Source organism: Bos mutus, chromosome 19 (genome assembly GCF_027580195.1).
Source record: "Bos mutus isolate GX-2022 chromosome 19, NWIPB_WYAK_1.1, whole genome shotgun sequence".
Taxonomy (NCBI): Eukaryota; Metazoa; Chordata; class Mammalia; order Artiodactyla; family Bovidae; genus Bos; species Bos mutus.
The window spans coordinates 12,195,675-12,217,554 of NC_091635.1; the positions used below are offsets into that span (position 1 = coordinate 12,195,675).

The 21,880-nt window shown below is 45.9% G+C and overlaps 4 protein-coding genes across 8 annotated transcripts in view; 3 read left to right on the top strand and 1 right to left on the bottom strand.

Moving 5' to 3' along the window:
* The first annotated feature begins 13 nt into the window (after nucleotides 1-13).
* MED31 (mediator complex subunit 31) lies at nucleotides 14-5,676 on the top strand. Its single transcript, XM_005906662.3, has 4 exons — nucleotides 14-130; nucleotides 990-1,067; nucleotides 1,535-1,631; nucleotides 5,301-5,676. The coding sequence occupies exons 1-4, from the start codon at nucleotides 103-105 to the stop codon at nucleotides 5,491-5,493; spliced, it is 396 nt and encodes a 131-aa protein (XP_005906724.1). The 5' UTR covers nucleotides 14-102; the 3' UTR covers nucleotides 5,494-5,676.
* Nucleotides 5,677-6,922: 1,246 nt separating this feature from the next.
* Nucleotides 6,923-9,145, bottom strand: TXNDC17 (thioredoxin domain containing 17). The gene is made up of 4 exons (XM_005906661.3): nucleotides 8,928-9,145; nucleotides 8,284-8,365; nucleotides 7,783-7,858; nucleotides 6,923-7,149 (listed from the first exon to the last, which is right to left on the bottom strand). The coding sequence occupies exons 1-4, from the start codon at nucleotides 9,070-9,072 to the stop codon at nucleotides 7,081-7,083; spliced, it is 372 nt and encodes a 123-aa protein (XP_005906723.1). The 5' UTR covers nucleotides 9,073-9,145; the 3' UTR covers nucleotides 6,923-7,080.
* A 302-nt stretch (nucleotides 9,146-9,447) lies between these two features.
* The window catches only part of KIAA0753 (KIAA0753 ortholog), a 59,321-nt gene continuing 46,888 nt past the window's right edge, over nucleotides 9,448-21,880 (top strand). For 2 of the 5 annotated variants that reach the window (XM_070389264.1, XM_070389269.1), the window contains exons 1-3: nucleotides 13,278-14,030; nucleotides 14,921-15,083; nucleotides 21,131-21,755. In XM_070389264.1, coding sequence (XP_070245365.1) covers nucleotides 14,991-15,083; nucleotides 21,131-21,755 — 718 coding nt within the window. In that variant the 5' untranslated portion in view covers nucleotides 13,278-14,030; nucleotides 14,921-14,990. Of the gene's footprint in view, nucleotides 9,528-13,277; nucleotides 14,055-14,920; nucleotides 15,084-21,130; nucleotides 21,756-21,880 lie in introns of those variants that run through there. The other 3 variants (XM_070389268.1, XM_070389266.1, XM_070389267.1) reach the window with 3 other exon arrangements.
* On the top strand, nucleotides 9,600-13,197 carry LOC138992076 (collagen alpha-2(I) chain). Its single transcript, XM_070389263.1, has one exon. It carries the CDS (start codon nucleotides 9,834-9,836, stop codon nucleotides 13,191-13,193), a length of 3,360 nt encoding a protein of 1,119 aa, XP_070245364.1. The 5' UTR covers nucleotides 9,600-9,833; the 3' UTR covers nucleotides 13,194-13,197.

The following is a 21,880-nucleotide window of genomic DNA, read 5'->3' on the forward strand; positions in this document are numbered from 1 at the left end:
ACCGCCCCGCGGCAGGAAGGGAACGCCGCGACTTCCGGACCTTCCCCGTTTCTCGGATCCTGGCTGTGTGGGGTTGTTGGGGACTTAGAGTGTCTGCTGGTGATGGCCGCGGCCGTCGCTATGGAGACAGGTGAGTAGCGCTCTGAGCCTCGCGTTTTGTCAAATAGAAACTGTCCCGGGCCCAGACACCTGCTTCCCGGGATTTTTTGAGAATCCAGGCCCAACTCCCGGCAGAGTGAGTGATCGGAGCGGGAGGGACCAGGGCTTTTTTAGCGTCTGGAAGGGTGAAGGTAATTTGGCCTTTTCAGAATTTGTTTTGTTGGCCGATCCTTTCTCCCCGTTAGTTATTCAAACACTGGCCCCACCGGCTTCCGGCAAGACTAAAGGAGAGATTTTGGATCATAAACCGCTTCCTCGAGTTGTATTTTTGCATCTCAGATGAGCTTGCCTAAGTTTAAAATATCGTCAGCGAACTCTTGTATTACTGTGCCACTGACGGGTCTCACCTAAGCACGCGTTTCTTGATCTTGCATACTCACCAGGGTCTCTTTCATCTTGCATTCTGAACGTCTCTTGATGGATTTAGCATTTACTTTGTTTTTGCTAAGCTTGATCACTTAACAGCTTGTAACGCATTATCAAACTAAGGCAAGGCACATTGCTGCAGCTTATCCTAGTGATCACTGTGAAGTTCCAACATAGTGGCTCATGAGTGATTAATGTTCTGCTCCATGTATGATCTTGTTTTCTTTGATAATTTAACTTTAGAGAAACCTTTTTTTTTTTTTTTAATTAAAATCAGGGCTTTGCTTTCCTTAGACTTCTAAGGAAGGTTTTTCTCCTCCCACACCCAGTTTAGGAAAACCTTTGCACGCTCTTCTTCATGTAACCCAGCATTAGTCAGGTGTCTGTACTGCTGTTTTCTGTCTACAAATCAGTATTATATACAGTGACATTTATTTGGATGATTTTGCTATCTTCTGTCCTAGATGATGCTGGAAATCGACTGCGGTTTCAGTTGGAATTGGAATTTGTACAGTGTTTAGCCAACCCAAATTACCTTAACTGTAAGTTGTTGAGCACCTCATTGAATTGAGTAGCTAATTGTGATTTCTGATAGAAGAGTCAAAATTCATAGTACTATCGGCCCTTTGTATCCTTGGATGCAGCCTCAGTTGGTGGAATCTGCCCATCCTGAGGGTGACAACACCATCCCGGCACTGTGTTGTTTTGTACAAGGGATTGGAGCACCTGTGGATTCTCGTGTCTGCGGGGTCTCTTAGAACCAACTCCCTATGGATTCTGAGGGATGACTTTAGTATCTAGTCTGACACATTCTCAATGGAATGGAATGACTGTTGCCCTTATACTGGTATATATAATTGAGCAAACTGGGACTTCTGTTTTGAATTCAGTGTGTGTTGGTGGTGGGAATGTTATGTAAGTAAATTCTTTACGATTATGTGAGTCACAAATCAGTAGTCCAAGGACTGGTGTGCTCTACAGATGTATTGTTTTTTTTTATGCCTTTCAGTTCTTGCCCAAAGAGGTTACTTCAAAGATAAAGCTTTTGTTAATTATCTTAAGTACTTGCTTTACTGGAAAGAACCAGAATATGCCAAGTATCTAAAGTAAGTTTAATTTTTATAGTCCTAAATGTGTGTGTACTTTCTTATACCCCAAAGCACTGATATTTAATAGACTTCTTATTTTCACGTTGGAAAAAATACCTGTTGAATCTCTGGTCTCCTTTCAGTTGCCTCCATTTTAATATGAGACACACTCATCTCTAACTTAACTGCAGTTATCTACTTATTGGTATTCCTCCTTTCTCCCTGCCCTGCCAAACAAAGAAGAACCATTTTCTACACAGAAGCCAACTTGGTCTCTTAAAAATAGAAATTACATTCCATTAGAACCCTTTGGTCGCTTCCAATTGCATGCAGAAGAAAATCTAGTCTCTTAGTCCTGTGTGATCTGTCCCTGTCTTCTCTGACCTTATCTTATACCACTCCCTGCATCTCACTGAGTTCTGACCTCAAGGAACCCGCAGTCTATATATGCAATGACAGCCATAGCCTGAAAATGAAAGAACATAGAAAGGGGCACTTACTTGTAAGCAAGGGTTTCTGAAGAAGGTAACCTTACCCAAGTCTTAATAGCTGCTTTCTAATTTTATATATCTTACATAATAAATACATGAATTTATCATTCAGGTTGTGCAATAGATACTCTCGTTTTAAGGCTTACTGAAATGCAAGGAGCATATTATAATCACAAACATTTCTTTTTAATGGTAAAAAATAAGCCTTGAACTCCCACCTCTGCTTTGTCTTAAATAGATAGTCAAAAAGCAGTGTTGACACGTCTAGTCTTTTTTTTCCCCTAAACAAACAAATTTGAGAGGAGAATGTTTCAGACTTGTACTTTGGTCAAGCCACTTTTCTCTGTCTAATAACAGCTGATTTATGAAGTCCACATCCTCCTTTTGCCTGTGGGACCCTTGCCACCTTACTGGCCCTTTATAAAAGAACCACTTATTCATTTAATAATCCAGAGAAAAGATTTTTTTTTTTACTAGATTGCAACATGTTATATGGATGTATCATAGACTTAGAGACTCAGTGTTGGACACTGAGCCCTAGACACCGTCAGGTTCAATTTTACCCACAACATTGCTGAGATGGTCATCTGTTTACTGGCTGGAGGTTTCCAGTGAACACATACTACTCCATCAGGGGCTGCCAATTCCATTGTTAGCTAGATTCCATAAAGTTCCTCCTTGTATTATCGTGTCCAACTCTTTGCGACCCCATAGATTGTAGCCTACTGGGCTCCTCTGTCCATGGGATTTTCCAGGTATAGTACTGGAGTGGATTGCCATTTTCTTCTCCAGGGGATCTTCCCAACCCAGAGCTCGAACCCGGGTCTCCCGCATTGTAGACAGATGCTTTACCGTCTGAGCCACCAGGGAAGTCCTATAACATGATATACCTCTATATAACTTTAACTCATGTTCTGAGTTTTGTCCCTGAATTAATCCAGAACCAATCTATGCCTTCTTGAAGAATAACCATTCAGATATTTAAATTTAAGAGAGGCTGCAAATTAACCCCCATTTCATTTCTGCACAAGGTTTTTGTTTACTAGTTGCCAACATTTAAAGATTGGAGAGTTTCATATTTTGATTCAGATTTCTAGCTTCTCTTTAAAATTCTGGAAGATATGGTAACCCCAGGTATTTGTTCTCCCAGGTCAGTCATTGGCTAGAGCAGAGGAGCAGCTACCTCTTCTAGACAATTTCCTCCACAATTTCACTAATAGCCATGACCTGCAGCTGTAATTTATCTCTTACATTCAAAGATTCACAGTGTTGATTTGCTGGGAGCTTTATGTCAGCTAAAATCCTTCAGTTCTCATTTTCATCAGTGATGTTAGTTGAGTTCTCCATTTATTTCTAATTTGTTTAAAAAAAAAATCTAAATGCAAACTTTGCTTTTGTATGTCCTCTATTTCATGTTGTTGGTTGATGCTATAATTGTAGCCTATTAAAATATTTATAGTCCCTTATTTTGAGCATGGTCTTCTCCAAGTCTTATAAATGACCACTGTATGTCTTAAGTTCCAGTTATTGAGAAGTAGCATTTGTTACTTGAAGACAGTCCTCTTGGGTATCACATTAATTTATTTTACGGAGGAAGAAACTAATCCTTAAGAAGGGTTAAGTACCCTATTCAAGGACACCCAGCTGGAGAATGGGCAGAGCTGGTTCCAAACCTAGGTCTTTGTTGATAGAACATCCTCATGAGAAGGAAATAGCTAGAGTAGGTGTGAGTAGGGCTTTCCAGGCTTAGCTGCTGAGAATTACAACCAACTATGTATCTCTGGAGTATAGGAAGCAAATGTTCAATAAGGAAACATGGCCTTGGGCCCTGCTGTGGTCCTCAGACCAGCAGCATTGAATGCAGAGCTCAGGCTCCACCCCAGACTTTTGATGACCTGGTTCAGCTGGTGGCTGCTAGTTTTCTCTGTATCAAGTTACTTGTTTTTCGCTTTGTATTTAATACCTATCTTGTGAGGCAATGCTTTGAGACTATGTAAGTATCGTGTTTCATATTTCAGTCTTTTACCTAACTTTGGCAATCTATGGAAAATACTTGCTTGAAAGCTTTTTCTGTGGTGATTTTCTAATTCCATAATTCTTTATTCATTTTGTTTGTTGAAATTCAGTTGTAAGGACAGAATATTTCCTTGTTCCTGATTTATTCATTTTATAAAGTTACATCAGTATGGACTCCTGGATTCTTTATCTTGTGGGTTATAATTATGTATCTTCTTGAACTAGTGATCCCAGATATAGCCAATGGGAGCCCCTTCAAATTGGTTCCTGTGTACTTTCAACAAATCCGTATATTTTTTGAGCATTTTTCTTTCTGCCACTATGTAATAGTCCAGGCTCATCTTGTACTTTCCTGTGTTAGCCGTAGCATTAGCCATGTCTCCAACCAACCCTGGATAATACTATTTAAAACCCATGATCTGGGTACCCGGTGTGCTCATTGGTCCTGGAGTGTCTTTGAAAGGCTTTCTCAACACATAAAGCTAGAAATGTGTCTGTGTGTATCTATTTCTATATCTGTGTGTGTGTATGTATAAAGCCATGAGTTCATCCTGATGTTTTCAATTCCAACTTAATAACAGGATTCATTCTAGCCTTCCCCCTTCCTTATCTGAAACTACTTTTCTGAGAGCCAGAAGTTTGGCTTTCTGTTTATAGTGTACTTGCTCAACGTCAGAGTATATGTACATAATTTCAGAATTGTTATATCCCTGTGGAAAACAGGAATACAATATCTGTGCATAGTTTTTTCTGAAGTTGACTCACTTTTAAAAGCTGTCTTCTTACCATAGTTTATGGAAAACCAATAAGTATTAAACACATAATTATGAAAATAAAGTGTTCCTGTTCCTTACCTTGGAAATCACCAGAAGAGAATAGTGTGATTTGCCCCCAGATGTTGACCAGTTATTGTGTTACCAGTTGACAGTTACACTGTTTACCAGTTACTGTGTGGTCTTAGGTAAATTATTTAATTTTTCTAAGCTTACATTTTCTCACATTTGAAAATTGTGCTGACTTTTGATGATTAGCTTTTCTGTATAAGCAGGAAAAAAAAATGTATCACCAAAGTATACCAAGTTAATGTTACAGAAATGATAGACTGCAAAAGCATGTTTAAGTGAGTTAACTAGAGCGTGGTATTACTACGTCAATCATTAACTTATAAACTTGACCCCAGGTACCCTCAGTGTTTACACATGTTAGAGCTGCTCCAGTACGAGCACTTCCGCAAGGAGCTGGTGAACGCTCAGTGTGCGAAGTTTATTGACGAGCAGCAGATTCTGCACTGGCAGCACTATTCCCGGAAGCGGATGCGCCTTCAGCAAGCCCTGGCGGAGCAGCAACAGCAGAATAACACGTCGGGAAAGTAAAAAGCTGGGTCCCCACCAGGCTCCTAAGACATGTATATATTGCTTTTGTACAGTGAAGACAAAAAAAAAAGACTGTTCCTACGTACCTTTATTATGGTAGCAGCCAGAACTGTTAGTGTGCTTATTTAATTGAACTCTTATTGTTACTAGATTATTTGTTAAACCAGAATTGTTTTACTTTGATTTCTCTGTGGATTTGTAAGCTTTTATTAGTATTTAACACAGAAATGTCTGAAGAACAGAAATGTTAGGTGCTGCAGACCTATTTAAGGCAGTGGGGCATGAGGTAAGGGGAGGGCCACCAAGCCAAACCCTGCTCCTCATGTACAGTGGGGCCTGGGACAGGTCTGTCTCCTGAAGCCTTGCGGTCCCTCACATCAGCTACCTGACCCGTCCTCTGCCGAGTGATAGTCAGTGACCTCTTGACATCAGACACCAGGAACTGCATTAAGGTTCTTAAATTCTACAGGCTGGAGACATACCTGTGTCACGGGTTGCTTTGCAAGAGAGCTTTAAGGAAGAATCATTGGTATGTCACTGACCTAGTAACGGCAGGGAGAAAACTGGTAGTTAACTACTAATTGGACTCTTGACCTTGGACTAGAACAAAAGTGAGGAGCCTCAGATACTTGTACTCATTTGAGAAAGCTGACATTTATTTGGCAGATACCACAAACCCAGGCCCTAGGCTTAGCTGCATTCTCATTGTATCCTCAGAATGATCCATGTTCATAAAGGAGGAAACTGAGGTTTAGACAGGTTAAATAACTTGCCTAGGGTTACAGTTAGTCATAATCAGTGAGACTGACTCACAGACTGGAGTCCTTCCCACCACTAGGTTATACAGTCTGATCTCTTGGCCACCCACCTCATCCCAGCGAAGCACATCCAGAGAGCTGTAACAACACTGCCAGCATTAGGCAGAGGCTGGAGTAGATGGCGCTGGACTTTCCTTCAGTGGTTAGGTTAAGTTCTACACTGTAAAGCCAAAGGTGTTTTAGGAATGATGATTCTTTGTAAATTCATGGAATTTAAGGTAAAAGATCCTAACTCAAATTGGAAGCTGTCTACTGGACTATTAGGGTCTTTTAGGTATTTGTCATCTCCACTAATACCTTTGTGCTACTACTGCCACTCCTAAAGACTTACTTTATCTACGGTAGCTTAAAAGTACCCTTGTTGTTGTTTAGTTACTAAGTTGTGTCCGGCTCTTTGCGACCCCATGGGCTGTAGCTTGCCAGGCTCCTCTGTCCACGGAATTTTCCAGGCAGGAATACTGGAGTGGGTTGCCATTTCCTCCTCCAGTGGATCTTCCCATCCCAGGGATAGAACCCATAACATCCCCTGCATTGCAGGCAGATTCTTTACCGCTAAGCCAATGGAGAAGCCCCAAAATACCCTTATATTAAAGCAAACTTGAGGGTTCATGAGCATTTTAATAGTGCTCTATTGTTTAGATATATACTGATTTCTTTTACATCATCCTTTATTAATTTACTTTTTGTTAACATGAATTCAAAGTAGGCATACAGTTTCTTTTATAGTAGAGCAAATCAGGAAATAGACATAATTTGCCATCAGCAAATCTTAATCTTCAGAAAACAACATCTCCACAAGGTTGGCCTGAAGACACTCAGATTCTACCAGTTTTTGAGGCTGTAAGAGAAGAACAGTCATATCTTAACCCACGGTTACAAAAATGTTATTAGGAAGGGAATGAGTTGTTATGCTTTGAATGACACAAGTCTTGGAACAGAGAAATTAGGCCATACAGAAACTATCAACTAGTTGTAACAAGTTTTATGAAATAGTTAAGATATTTACCTTAAGGTGAATCATTAAAATACTTGGTTCCGTGGACTAAAACAGGAGAGAGCAAGCCCAATTTCACCCCTTCCCCTTAACTCTTAATTGAGAATCCCAGGGCCATGACTAGAGGAGGTGCCCTTTCATTTCCTCCAGGATTATGAATTAAGTTGAAAACAACTATTGATGCCACTGTTTTAAGGAATTATATGTGAATCAGCCTTCTTCAGCAGTGGTTACAGAATTTTAAAATAAGAGTGGCTTTTAAAAGGCACGAAAAAACCCCAGTATTTGCATTATTAATATGTTATTGGGATTGGCCATAGGGATGAACGGCCACGTTGTCTGTTTTGAATGCATTGCGGAGAGCAGTATGATGTGTTGGATGAAATGTCAAAATCTTTTCAAATTTGAATCCAGAACAAGTGAAGAGTGTTGATAGGGTGAATTGTATCTCCAAAACAGTTAAAGAAGGATACTCACTGTTCCATACTTAAGTAGTGTAGGCACTGCAGTTAATTTCAGGTTTTTCCTGAAGTCATTATTTGGATCTTTCCAACTATTTCAAAAAGAGAAAATGATCATGAAAAAGATTTACTTGGTTTCTTAAAGTCAGCTGGATATTTGATACATTCCCACTTTTAGCCTTTAGTAATCATTTTTGTTGTAAACATTTAAAAAACCTTGAGGTCTATGACCTATTCTCCTGTGCAAAATTTCATTTAAGTGAATATATACTAAGATATAAAATAAATGTAAAGGCAATTAAGTTCTGAACTAACATCAGGCCAAATTATTGAATTGCCCTTACCTAATACAAATGGCTGAACATTCAAAAATTTAATTTGTATTTAATATCTTTTACTTGCTTGACTTATCCATGACTGAACCTTAGAACTCAGAAGCTGAATCACAAAGGCCCTTCTCGCCTGTATGCAAAAGTCTAGTGCGTGTCTGAGAAATAGAGTACCCATTGCCACTTACTAAGGTTTTTCTCCTACTTGGCAGTAGATGAACACACATCCTTCACCAACATGCTTCAGCCCCTCTCGTACGACTGGTTCAGCTTTTTAAAAAGTTGATAAAAATGAAAATAATTACACACCAACTCTACAATCAGGCGCTGACAATCGGCGTCCCTCTCCCCTTCAGTCTTGGTAAGTACTTAGACTACCGTGCAGTTAACTGAGGTTAACACAAGTTAGGTGGATTTGAGAAATCAGAACTCCTTTAAGGGTAAGGTCCGACTCTCAGTCCTGATTTGTCCCCAGGCCACAGCGCCCAGCACAATCAAAGACATAAATCTTTGCTGAATTACGGAGAAGAGACCATCTCACGTGTCTTGCAAGACACTAGTTATACCAGGGAAGTGAAAAGTTCTAAAAGACTAGATTCCAAGATTACCTGGATCGAATGATTAGAAGAGCACTTTTGGTGGGGCAGGAAGGTCTTAATATATTGAGAGTCGGAACAGGGCAGGAAAAGGTAAGAGGAAAGCTCAAATCGCCCTGCGGGAGTCCAGGAGCAAGACTCCCTCCACTTCCTCTCCACCCGGCTATCTGGCTATAACCTCGGCCTTCCAGCCACTTCCTCTGGGCAGCTAGCTGCCTCCCGAATCCTGGCCTCACCCTGCACGCAGTCGGGGCACCAGCTTTTCCCTTCGGCGTCCTTAGAACCAGAAAAGTAGGCGAAAATGGTCTTGTCACTGTGCTGCTCCACCACCTGCATGAACTCCTCGTAGCCGGACACGCTCACCTCTTCGTAGCTGGCCATCGGGAAAGCGTGCCTCGGAACACAAGGGATGTCTCGGGTTCCGCCACTGCGGGGCGGGGCTCTGTGCGGGGTGGGGCGAAGCAGTTTCTGAATGGGCGGGGGTTGGGGTGGGGCCTGGGGGAGCGCGCCCGGCTCTGCGGTGCTATGGGAGCCTCTGAGGGCCAAAACGCCTCCGCACAATCTGTCTGCTCTGGTTTGTCAGGTCTTTCTGCCCCGGTGGTACCCCGCAACCCCGGCGTCTGCCCCAGTCTGGTCCCGGTTCCAGCCCCATATGCAGTGGATGCAAAACTTGCCGCGGCGCGGTCCCTGATCCCCTTGGTGGCTCCGGAGCTTTAATGGCTCCCAAGTTGCGCTGCGTCTGTTGCCATGGCGACTGGGCCAGCGGCCGGAAGCGGGGCCTAGGCGCGACCCACCCCCTGCCGGCTTCCTGGTAGCCGCGCCGCTCCCCAGGCCAGGTGGGCTCCAGCTAGAGCTGGGGGGATTCTGGGAACCTGCGTTAGGAGTCAGCGATCTGAGGGAGAGGAGACTTTGACCCGGGGCGGATCCTGCCGCTTGTCGGCACTAGTTACCTTTTCTTCTGCCGAGGCGTTAGTTGGGGGCGGGCGTCCGGGACTGGGCGGGAGTAGGGGGCTGGGAGGGAAGAAGGCTTCGAGGGCTAGAGCTGAGTGTGTGAGAACGTGTGTGGAGCCGCCCTCGGAGCTCGTTCTGAGACAGAAAGTGCCCCGGGGCTGCGTTGGGAAGGCGGGAGTCATCCTGGATAGATGAGTGGGGCGGCTGGCCAAGGGGCCTTGCCCGGGCCGAGCGTGCGTGAGCTCCCGGCGGAGAGACCGGGCCTGTGCGTGGGACCCAGCCGGTCCGGACGCGGAGTCCGGCGGCCGTGGGGGAAGAGATGGGGTGCAGGGGTGTTCCGAGGGCGTGGAACTAGGCGCCGGGCGAGGTCTTCCGTGCGGGAGACGCGCTGCGTGAATGCGGACAGGCTGCCGAACCGTCGGCGGCCATGGGGGAGAAGACAAGCAGCGGGAAAAGCCCAGGCCTCGGGGGAAAACGAGGCTGCGGGAACACCTGGCGCTGTAGTCTCGAAGGAGGCTGCACGAGACCGTGGGACCGTGTGGGTAAACGGGGCTGTGGGGGAACCGCAGGTGGTGGGGCCTGTCGGCTCTGTATGGGTGACTGGCACTGGGGAGGAGGAGACGGTTTACAGGAGTCCCCCGGGCTGTGAGAGAAAAGGTCGTCCGGGATCCTTGGGGCATGGGAGCATTCTGGAACTGTGGTTGAAGGTGCAGGCTCTGAGGGCAGCGTCAGGAGGTGGGCAACGAAGCAGAGTCGAGCTCCATCCTGTGCCCGCAGGAGAGGGACCGATTGAAAGGGGGGTTCCTGGCCGGGCTTCGTGGGTAGAGACCAGCCGTGAAGGTCTCACCGGACCCTGGGTGAAAGGACAGGCGGGGGCAGCCCCCCGGGGCCGGGGACTATCCATCCCTCCGGGCCCAGGGGCAGGCTGTGAGAGGGCCATGGGCTGCTGTGGGCAGGGCCAGGCTGTGAGGATGCCATCTGTGGCTATGCCTGGAACTCTGGAGGCAAGTTCCGGGATTGCCCCACACCTGCCTGGGAGGGGACAAGCTGTGGGGGTCCCTGGGCCCTTGGAGGGGATTGGCTATGGGGTTGCCCCCAGCTCTTCAGTAAAAGGACTGACTGTGGGGGTGCCCGGGGCCACGGGGTGGCCTGAGGCCGTGGAGGTACCCAGAGCTGTGGCGGGAGAGCTCTGTTGTGGGGGGGCTCCAGATTCTTGGGGGAGACAGCGAGCAGCACAGGTGCCTGGGGCTCTGGCACAGGGGGTGATCTCTGGGCATACCACAGGCTTTTGGGGGAGAGGGCAGACCGCAGCTGTGCACAGAGCGGCCCAAGGGGACACCCCCTCTGTGGATCCCCCAGCCGTGTGGCGGAGGAGACGAGCTGTGGGGGAGACAGGCCCCGGGACACTTCCTGGCCTGTGGGGCACCAGACAGCCTGTAGAGGTGCCTTGTGCGATTGAAGAGGGAGTGAGATGTGGGGGTGACCCATGCTACAGGGAAAGGGGACAGGCCGGGTGGGCAGAGACAGGCTCTGGGGGCAACTCAGGGTCCTGGGAAGCTGCCCAGACTGCAGGCTGGGCAATGTGTGGTCCCGAGGAGCAGGAGGCAGGCCCTGGCAGTGTTCCAGGCCACTGGGGTATAGGACAGGCTACAGGGATACCTTGGGCTCCCGGGACAGAGACAGGGTGTGGGTGTGTCCTGGGCCTGTGGGGAACACAGCAGCCATTGGGGGTGTCCCAGGCGGTGGGATTATCGGGGACCAGAGGAGTGCAGACCAGCTGCTGCTGCGTCCCCGGCCTGTGGGCTAGACAGCAGGCTCTGGGGGTGCCTCTGGCTGAGGCAGTGCCGGCCGTGGTCAGAGAGGAGACCTATGGTGGGAACGTCTTGGGTCTCCTGGAAAGGAGGCAGGCTCTAGGGGAGCAGGAGGCTGTAGTGCCCGCCGCTGTAGGGGGTCCTGGGCCTGTGTGTCAGGAGACTGGCTGTGGGGACTCTTCCTGTCTCTGCCTAAGGAGACAGGCTGTAGGGCTGTCTGAGCTCGTGAGGGTGCCAGAGACAGCTGGGGTGTCCAGCTACAGGTGTGCCCTAGCTCCATGTGAGCTAAGTTCTGGGAGTGAAGCTGCCAGGGTGCCCGCCGCTGTGTGGGTGTCTGACTCTGTGGGTCAGGAAGGCAGCTCCAGGGAGGACTGGAACCTGCGGGCAGGGGTTCATCCTGCCAGGAGACCCACGGCTTCAGGGGTACCCATGGCTCCCCAGGAGCTGTGGTTGGCGGGGGAGGATGCTGGCTTGTGGGGAAGGAGACAGAGTGCCAGGGTGCCCGTGGCTGCTGAGGTGCCCCGGGCTCCTGGGGTGTGTGGTTCCCTGGGGGTGGAGACTGGCTCTGGAGATTTCTCGCACTTGCCGGGGAGGAGACAGACAGCAGGAGTTTCTCTGACTGCAGGGGTGTTTGCAGATGCTGGCGTGCCCGTGGCTCTCAGGGCGCCTCGGCCTGTGCAGGAGTTGGCTGGTTCTGGAGGCGTCTCAGGCTTGTGCAGGGAGAGAGAGACAGTGTGGGGACCTGTGGATGCCGTGGATCCCACCAGAATGGGGATGCCCACCACTGCCAGAGTGCCTGGGCCCATGAGTGAAGAGATGGGGCCTGGGGGCATCTCAGGCTTGGTGAGAGGGAGACAGTCTGGGGGAGCATGTGTGGCCATGGGGCTGCACACAGCCATGGGGATGCCAGGGCCTGTGGCGGGGGAGATGCTCTCTGGGCGTTTCTCGAGCTTATCAGGAAGCAGACAGACTGCTGAGGTGCCGGTGGCGGCTGCCAGCATTTCCCTGACGGTGGGGGTGCCCACAGCTGCCGGGGCCCCTGGACCGCTGGTGGGCGATGTTATTTCTGGGGATAGCTCAGGTGAATGGGGAAGGAGACCCATGACTGAGGTGCCCGTGGCTGCCAGGGCTGTAGGACTTGTGGACGGGGAGACTGGCTCTGAAGGCGTTGCAGACCCATGGAGGAGACCTGACGGAGCCGTCCCTGAGGCTGCGAGAGTGCCTGTGTCTTTGGGGGTGCTTGCAGCTGTAGGAGTTCCCATGGCAGGGCCCAGGCCTGCGGTGGTGTGGGTGACTGGGCCTGCAGGAGAAGAACCCAGGGCAGCTGTCTCAGACCTCACAGGGGTGAGGAGACAGTTCACAGAGGGCCCCAGGGCTCCCCGCACAGGGGAGATCGGAGGTAGAAATGTCCTGGGGCTGGCCGGGAGGAGCCAGCCAATGGGGGTGTCTTACACCTGTGGGCATGGGACCAGGTTATGGAGGTGCCTGAGGTCAGCGGGGGAAGAACTGGACTATGAGAACATGCCAGGAGTGTCCAGAACAGGTGTGACTGTGGGGGAGAATGAAGCTGAGGAGGTGCCCCCAGTTTCACGGGAGGAGACAGGCAGCGGCCTCATCAGAGATCACGCACGGCAGGGTGGGAGGAGACAGGCTGGAGGAGAGTCTGCTGTCAGGGCGGGGGGGAACAATTTGGGAGACAGTTTTGAAGGGGAGGACAGATTGAGGGGGGTGTTCCACTAGTAAGGATGGCGTTGGGGGATCCTGGGGCTCTTGGGGAGGGAACAGGTTGGGGAGAGGTTTGTCCTGTGGTGTAGGGATGTCTTGGGATGGAGGAGAGAGGCTTTGTGGAGACACCTCAACACATACGGGATGGCAAATCGGGAGGTTCCTGGTGCAGTGGGAAAGGGACAGGTTGCAAGGAGAGGGATGTCCTCTCCTTTGTATGGAAACTTTGTATGGGGGAAAGGTTTGGGGTCGGTGTCCCTGGACTTTGTGTGTGCATGTGTTTGTGTGTGTGTGTAGCATCACTCGAGGTATTCTGGAACTGTGGGATCACCTAGTTTTTTCCTGTTGGAGAATGGACCCATAGGCCTTCGGCATCCAGCCAGGTCCCAGCTGCGAGAGCCCGACTCTGCAGGCTCCTTCCTCCTGCGGCTCCAGCCCCTGAACTCTGTTGACATCAGGCCAATTGCGATGGCCTCACTCGCGTTCCTCTTCCCGTCTTCGCTTTTGATTGTATCTCTACAGCCTTAGAAACAAGGAATCTTTATATTCCTACCCGTGTATCAGTCTTTAAGCAAATCCAGTCTACAATCCTTGGCTTTATTCAAAAGTTTGGGAAATCCTGAGTTTTCCAGTTGAGTTCCTATTGAATTCTTTAAGAGGACAAGCTCTCCTCATACCTTTAATGCCGGTCAACTTATGGAAAATCTGCTTAATTCGACAAATGTTGAGTTGAATTGTCTACCATGCTCAAAACACTGTGTTGGGGGAAATCTCAGAGAAGCACACGACAAGGTCCTTCCCCTCAAGGAACCTTGTCTAGCTGGGAAGCTGAGACAGATACCTGTGAAATAGGTAAATAACAACGCAAGCAAGTGGGTGAGTACAGGGGGCGTGGTGTCTATAAGGAGGCATTCAGAACAGGGAGAGGCCCTCCTGTGTGGTTTACAAAACACTTTCCTATCTTTGGACAGCTGTAGGGTGGGGGAGAGTTAGGGTGAACTTGAAGAGGTACAGAGGTCTTTCCGCTAGTTCCTGGCCATTTCTGGCATCCGTCTAGGTATTCTTATGCCACTGGTTTATTTAGAGTCATTCAGAGTTAGATCCTTTTGAGCTACCTAGAAGAGTGAAGTGTACTGCCTTTTGATTGGTAATTAGAATTTATTAACATAGGCTGTATATCCATAAAACTCCTGCTGGAAAGTGCATGTTTACCGTAGAAGAGCTGTTTTTGGAATAACATCTTATTGGCGACCCTTGAGCTGTGAACTTTGGAATGAAGAGGACTCAAGAAGTAGTCATCAGGCTAGTTGTTTAGTTGCTCAGTCATGTCTGGGACTCTTTGTGACCGTATGGATTGTAGCCTGCCAGGTCCCTCTGTTCGTGGGATTTCCCAGGCAAGAATACCAGAGTAGGTTGCCATTTCCTTCTCCATCGGATCTTCTTGACTCAGGAATTGAAATACAATTCCTGCGTCTTCTGCATTGGCAGGCAGATGCTTTACCACTGAGCCACGAGGAAAGCCCATGTCATTAGGCTAGTGTCTCCCCTATTCTCATGGAAGGTAGACTTTGAACAGTGTAGTTGCTTTAGTATATGAAAGAAACCGTCAGCAGAAGCATTCGCTCTAGAGTGAGGTTGCTATGGACTACTAGAAGACTCGTACACGAGCAGAGCATTATGTTTTACTTATTCTCTCACTTTGTTGGAAAAGATTGGTCTAAAAGTGCTTTCTTTTATGTCAGGCAGTGATTTTAGGAGAAAACTGTTGGCCAATGACTGAGCTTTCACTATCCGTCTACACTGTCTGACACCATGGGACCAGGCCGACCAGCCTCAACCTGCATTCATCTAGCATCTGGTGTCCAACTCGATGGGAGGAGTGACCCCAGGAAACTTCACACCCAGGTAGTTTTGTTTTGTTTTTCTCTTCCGATTTTTGTTACGAAGCTTTTCAGACAAAGAGAAAAGGACAGTGAACACGTTTTAAATCACCGTTTAGATTTAAGCATTATCACACCTAAGAAAATGGAAAAAAGTAACTCCCTCATATTCTCTAATAATGTCTTCTTTCAGCCTCACCCACTTGTCCTCTAAATGTCTTTTTGTATTAATGAAAATCCTCACACATACAGCAAGCTGCATTTTACAGTGAATATATCTGTCCTTCAGTCCATGCCTCTAGAATCCGTTCATCAGTCCATCTTACTTTAGGATGCATATCAAAGTAAATTGCAGATGTGAGTACCCTAAGTACTTGTACATGCATATCATACACTAGAATTCTTTCTTTGTATACTGTTTTCTTTTATTTTGATGTATATTTTACATCTTAAGCAACTACATTGAAATGTATACATTTTGTCATATTTGCTAAGTTTTGATCAGTGTGTACACACATGTTTAAGTCATATCTCAGATACTGATCATTTCCATTACCCCAGAATGTTCTCTTGTGCCCCTTCCTAGTCAGTCGTGCTGCCCATCCTTAACAGGCAACCGCTATTCTGATTTTTTTTCACCGGGATTAGTTTCTGTGTTCTAGAACTTCATGTACACAGAATCATATACTACGTACTCTTTGGTGTGAGGCTTCTTTCACTGGGTATAATGTTTCTGAGATTGATCCACCTTGTTAGGTGTATCAGTAGTTACTTTTTTAATACTGAGTCCTGTTCCATACCACTGTTTATTCATTCCCTAATTGATGGACACCTGGGCTATTTGTAGTTTAAGCCATTGTGAGTGAAGCTGCTACATTCTTAAACAAATCTTTTTGCAAACATGTTTTCATTTCTCTTGGGTAAATACCTGGGAGTAAAATTACTGGCTCATGGAGTAGGTGTATATTTAGTTTTTTAACAAACCAACAGACTTTCCCAAAGCAGTCTGTATCATTTTATGTTCCTACCAGTAATGAATGAGAGCTCCAGCTGTTCCACATCTTGGCCAGCATTTGGTGGTGTTTTTTAATGGTAACTGTTTTGGTGGGTGTGTAGTAATATGTCAGATAAAATTTTGACTTAATTTCAGACTGACAGAAAAGTTGGAAGAATGGCACACAGTGTTCCTGGATACTCTTCTCCCGGATTTCCCAGATGTTAACTTTTTATTACATGTCCGCTCTCCCTTGCTCCCTCTCTTCTTCCTTTTTCTTTTCTTTCTGTCTCGCTTCACACACACACACACACACACACACACACACACATGGAATTGTTTTCTAAACTGATTAAGTTAAGGACATGATACCCTTTTGCCTCTAAGTACTTGTGCTTGTATAATCATGGTATAGTGACCAAAATCAGGAAGTTAGCATTAAAATGATGCTATCGTGTCGTCTACAGACCTCAGTGAGATTTTTTTAGTTGTTTCAATAATGTCCTTAATGGTGAAAGAAAATCCAAAATCATGACTTTTGTTACGTTTCTTTAGTTTCCTTTAATCTGAATGATTTCTGAGTCTGTATTTCATGACATTGACATTTTTGAAAAGTGCAGACCTGTTACTTGAGGATTTCCCCTCAATTGGGGTTTGTCTGAAATTTTCTCACAGTTACATTCAGGTTGTGCCCCCGCGGTGGGAAGACCTCTGAAGTGATGCTGAGTTCTTCTCAGTGCATCACCTCAGGAGGTACATAGGTCGATTCATTCCCGTTACTGACCATGTTCACTTTTATTGTTTAATTAAGGTGGTGTCTGCCAAGTTTTCCATTGTAAAGTTATTCTCTTACCTTTTGTAATTGGAAGTTTCTGTCTTTGAGACCATGTTAATATCCTTTTACTTCCGAGACTTCATTTGCTTTTAGCACTCATTGATGACTTTGGCCTGAACCAGGTTTTTATTATGACAGTTGACAAGTGGTGATTTACTTATATCAGAGGATACTTTTAGCATTTTACTTAATTAAATATGATATTCAAACGGTCTCTTATTTGGTCAGTGAAATGAGAGTCACTTCAAGTTGATTCCAGTGTCCTTTTCACGTTGCCATCAATCTTTGACCACTTTTTGGTATAAAAAGATATGCCATGCTCAGAGTATTTTGCCCCTTCCCAGCCATTCTTGAAAGGAGCCTTCATCCCTTTGGTGGTGAATGGATTTTAGAAGTCAGTGTCTAGGTACTGGATATGCTTGTTAGTTCTTGGATGTCAGTGTTTTGTCCTATGCTGTCCCCTAGGACTGAGATGGGGAATAGCTATGTACACTCGTGTGCCTGAACACAATTCATATGCAGCTCTGCACTTACATCTGCATCCCTCCTCCTTCCTTCTCCTCTCCTCTCTCTTATTCCCTTCTTTCCCTCCTTTCTCTGTGTCTGTCTGCCTGTCTGCCTGCCTATCGTCTATATTAAAACCCTCTGAATGCACATAGGTGTCTCCAATCCAGTCCAACACTTCACATCTGTAACTCCCATATTCAAGTAAAACCAGTTTCCAGTTACCCACAGTGTGTGTACTCATTTGCTTAATCCTAGAATGTACAAAACTGTTTGAAAATGCGACCCACGCCTCTGCAAAGAAAAAGAACACTATAGGTTAGAGCTCAGTGTTTGTTCAGAGGACTTGTCTTTAGCCTGAGGGCAGATAGTCCACATGTTATGTTCAGAAGTTGATTGGGTTGATTTTTTTTTTTTTAGCCCTCACTTTTTAGTCTGGTTGTGTTAGTCTTTTGAACTTCAATTTGCTTCATTGGTTTCTGTTAGTATTAATTTGTAGTGTTTTCCTTCATCCTTCTGAATTTTGTTTATTATCTCTTTCCCTTTCTCCCCTCTCTCTTCCTTCCTTTCTCTCCAGTGTATGTGAAACATTAACGTGATTCCAAACAGATCTATGCAAAAAAGAATAGTGAAATATTACCACCCCCACCCCCAACCATTCCCTCTGTCCTTTCCACCCGATTCCTCCCCATACCCTGTAGATACTTTATCTTATTTGATTTTTCTTCCCTGTGTTTGTTTTTGCACAAATGATCAGCTGCATGTGTACTTTCTCATGAACTATCTCTCCCCTCTTTTGAAGGGTGGAATAGCCTGCCAATGCAAGAGGCACAGGAGGCGTGAGTTCAATCCCTGGGTCAGGAAGATCCCCTGGAGAAGGAAACTGCAACCCACTCCAGTGTTCTTACCTGGAGAATCCCATGGACAGAGGAGCCTGGTGCGCTGGCTTTGCAAACAGTTGGACACGACTGAGCATGCATGCACGCACATATTACAGATACTCTTTTTTGCACTGACCAGCATACCTGAGGAAATGGCAACCCACTCCAGTGTTCTTGCCTGGAGAATCCCAGGGATGGGGGAGCCTGGTGGGCTGCCTCTATGGGGTCGCACAGAGTCGGACATGACTGAAGCGACTTAGCAGCAGCAGCAGCAGCAGCATACCTGAGAAATCCCTACACATGGGTTCTTGTACATCTTTCTCATTCTTCTTTACATCTTCATGGTACTTCTCTGCGTGGGTGTACCATAGACTGAGACATGCTTTTACATGGGCATTTAGATCAACTTCAGTGCTTTGCAGTTGCAAACAACACATGTATACCCTGTGCGCATGTATTGTTGTGGGTATATCTTCAGAATATATTTCTGAAAGTGAGACTGCTAGGTCAGAAGGCAAATGCATATATGGTTTTGTTCATTGTTGCCAGAGCCCTGTCCCCGGGACCTGTGCTCCCACCAGGACCCCCTGAGCAGGCCTGTCTTCCCACAGCCCTGCCAGCTCTTGTGGTGTTGTGTCTCTTGAGTTTGGTGCTCTGTTCTGTCTCAGTGTATTTTCACTTAGTATTTTTATGAGCCTGACCAACATTTCATGCATTTAAGGGTCATATTTCTATTTTTGTTGTTATTAATTGTTCATGTGTTTTTACCATTTTCTACTGAGTTTTGATCTTTTTTTCACCTCAGTTTTTAAGATTTCTTTATATATGGGAGCCCTTTGTATTTGCAGATATTTTTCCAGTTCTTTCCAGATGGTGTTCTTTTTTAACCATAAAAAACAAGTTGTTTTTAAAATTTTTACTTGAAGTAATAAAATTTATCACTCTTATTGCATGTGGATTTTGAGTTATAGTTGGAAAGCCTTTCTCTACACCCAGGTTAAATAGGAATTCACTCTTTGTTTATTTACTTTAGTACGTATATCAAATCTCCTAGGTATTTTAGGTCATTTTTTACTCTGGGGGGAAGGATTTCTCTAATAAGGCCACAAGTTCCAAGTACTGTTCCTCATTCTTTGCACTTTCCAGATGGTAACTTTTTTTTTTCTCTCTCAGAATCTCTACTTCTTTTCCCTAAAATTCTTTCCTTCAGTTTTCTCGCACTGGGTTTATTTTAAACTGACTCTTCATGTACATGATTATATAAACACACATTATTATGTGCACTGTGAGAGTTGGGGAGGCTGTCTCCACGAACAAGACATCTTCGTACAGGCCTTGCCAAGCTTGCTGGCAGAATCTTCCAAGGCTGATGACCTGCCACAGACATGGACACGTCCAAAGCCACAGAACAATTTGCTCCCTTTGACATAGTAATCCCAGAACAGATAATTTATCCTCAGGAAATAATTTGCAAAGAGAAAAAAACTAAATGCATGGGAATATTAATTGAACTAATATTTCTATTATTGGAAAACCTGGAATAATCTCAGTCTTTAATAATAAGATTATAGTTAGGATAAGCATGAAAAGGCCATTCATTGGATTTTGGAAAATGCAACTATGAAAAATAATAAAATTTGTGGGAAGATGGAAGCACGCCTATGTTTATTAAGTGAAAAACAAAACCTGTGTCTATGATGAGGATGATGTTCAGTTGCTAAGCTGTGTCTGACTCTTTTGCAACCGCATGGACTATAGCCTGCCAAGCTCCTCTGCATGGATTTCCCAGGCAAGAATAGTGGAGTAGGTTGCCTTTTCCTTCTCCAGGGGATCTTCCTGACCCAAGGACTGAACCTGCATCTCCTGCAGTGGCAGGTGGATTCTTTACCTCTGAGCCTCCAGGGAAGCCCCATCTATCATGATAATAACCTACAAAAACTTAAACCTGCATGGAAAGGTGTAAGTGGACTATTTAGAGCAAGATGCATTTAGGCGCAGGATAAAAGATGTGGTCTAACCACCAGATAAAAAGTCTCAGGAAAACCTGAAGAAGTATTGTCACTGGCTTAGATTCTGGGTGGTACGTCTGTGGAACAGTTTTCAGGAACACTTGTGATGAACTGTGTTGGTCACTTACTGGAACCTGACATTTTGACACAGGGCAGAAGTCCACCACTGGGCAGTTGAAGAACTTACTGGTTTTGCTTGACGCTTTCTGGGTTGACTTTGTGGGGAGGGTCATAGTATGCTGCTAGTAACCAGAAGGATAATACAGGGGACTCAGTGATTTCTAAGAGCTTCCCAGGTGGCACCAGTGGTAAAGAACCCGCCTGCCAATGCAGGAGACAGAAGAGATACGGGTTCGATCCCTGGCGTTGGGATCTTTGATTTTTCTTCCCTGTGTTTCTTTTTGCACAGATGATCAGGTGCATTTGTACTTTCTCATGAACTTTGTCCTCTTTTGAAGGGTGGTGTAGGTGCAGGAAGTACAGGTTTGATCCCTGGGTAGGGAAGATGTGCTGGAGTAGGAAATGGCAACCTATTCTGGTATTCTTGCCTGGAGAATCCTGTGGACAGAGGAGCCTGGTGGGCTATAGTCCATGGGGTTGCACAGAGTTGGACACGACTGAAGCGACTTAGCAGCAGCAGCAGCAGCAGATGACTGTAGGATAAAACCAGGGGTATGTGATCAATTCAAGGGTGTGAGAGTGGCCAATTCTTTGCAACAGGAAAATAAATACCCCATAAGCACTAATAATAGTGTGGGTGAAATGTTAGAAACTTGATTGTAGACATATGTCAGCTATGCAATATGGTATTTTTCTAACATGTGCTTGCTTTTATTTATTTTTTTAAAGAACCAGCTGCAGTTTAATAGGAATGTTCCTACACATTCAAGCAACTTGGCAACCCAATACTCTTGCCCACATGGAATTAAAATCGAGAAACTGAAGCACTCATACAATGAGTCTTACCACTGTAGAGATTTGGATTTCAGAGATGGTCCCGGCCTGGGCAGCTCCGTTTCATTTTCTGTTGTATCAGAAGAGAGACTTAGCTATGCGGTTCATCTGGCCAAAAGAGATGTAAAACGAAGACAGTTAGAAGAACATAGAAAAGAGCATCACCTCAGAAGTCCACCCCACGTCTTTCGGAACTGTGGACACTCTCAGCATAAAACGTCTGACCTTGGGGTGGAAAGAGAAGAATCAAGGCGTCGGGAAGCCTGTCATGGCAGCCACCAGCCGTCCAAAGTAGAGATTTCCAGCTCAGGCGCCAAGGTATACCTGTACACATCTCATCCAGGACAGTCGGGTCTTCCTGTGCCAAATTCTCCACCCACACGTGATCCAGGCCTTCAGCCACATTCCAGGATAGATGACCACAAAAGCCTATGTGAACACAAATGCCTGCTGGAAGTTCAGCGACTCCAGAAAGAATTGAGCAGTTGTATCCGTAAAATTGAAGAAGTAGCTAAAAGAGGTGAGACAAATTGGACTCTTGACTTTGAAAAAAACGCTCCAAGAGGGTAGAGGCCAAATACGTTCTTCAGGACCCCTGCCCCTCATCAGTTCCCTTTCTGTCCATCTGTCACTAGAATGAGCATT

Coding starts and splice junctions, on each gene's coding strand:
- MED31 (XM_005906662.3), top strand. CDS start 103: ATGGCCGCGGCCGTCGCTATGGAGACAG. Junction 1,068..1,534: donor CAACCCAAATTACCTTAACT/GTAAGTTGTTGA, acceptor TATGCCTTTCAG/TTCTTGCCCAAAGAGGTTAC. Junction 1,632..5,300: donor GAATATGCCAAGTATCTAAA/GTAAGTTTAATT, acceptor ACTTGACCCCAG/GTACCCTCAGTGTTTACACA.
- LOC138992076 (XM_070389263.1), top strand. CDS start 9,834: ATGAGTGGGGCGGCTGGCCAAGGGGCCTTGCCCGGGCCGAGCGTGCGT.
- TXNDC17 (XM_005906661.3), bottom strand. CDS start 9,072: ATGGCCAGCTACGAAGAGGTGAGCGTGTCCGGCTACGAGGAGTTCATG. Junction 8,366..8,927: donor GTGCCCCGACTGCGTGCAGG/GTGAGGCCAGGA, acceptor CTTTTTAAAAAG/CTGAACCAGTCGTACGAGAG. Junction 7,859..8,283: donor CAAGTAGGAGAAAAACCTTA/GTAAGTGGCAAT, acceptor TTTTTGAAATAG/TTGGAAAGATCCAAATAATG.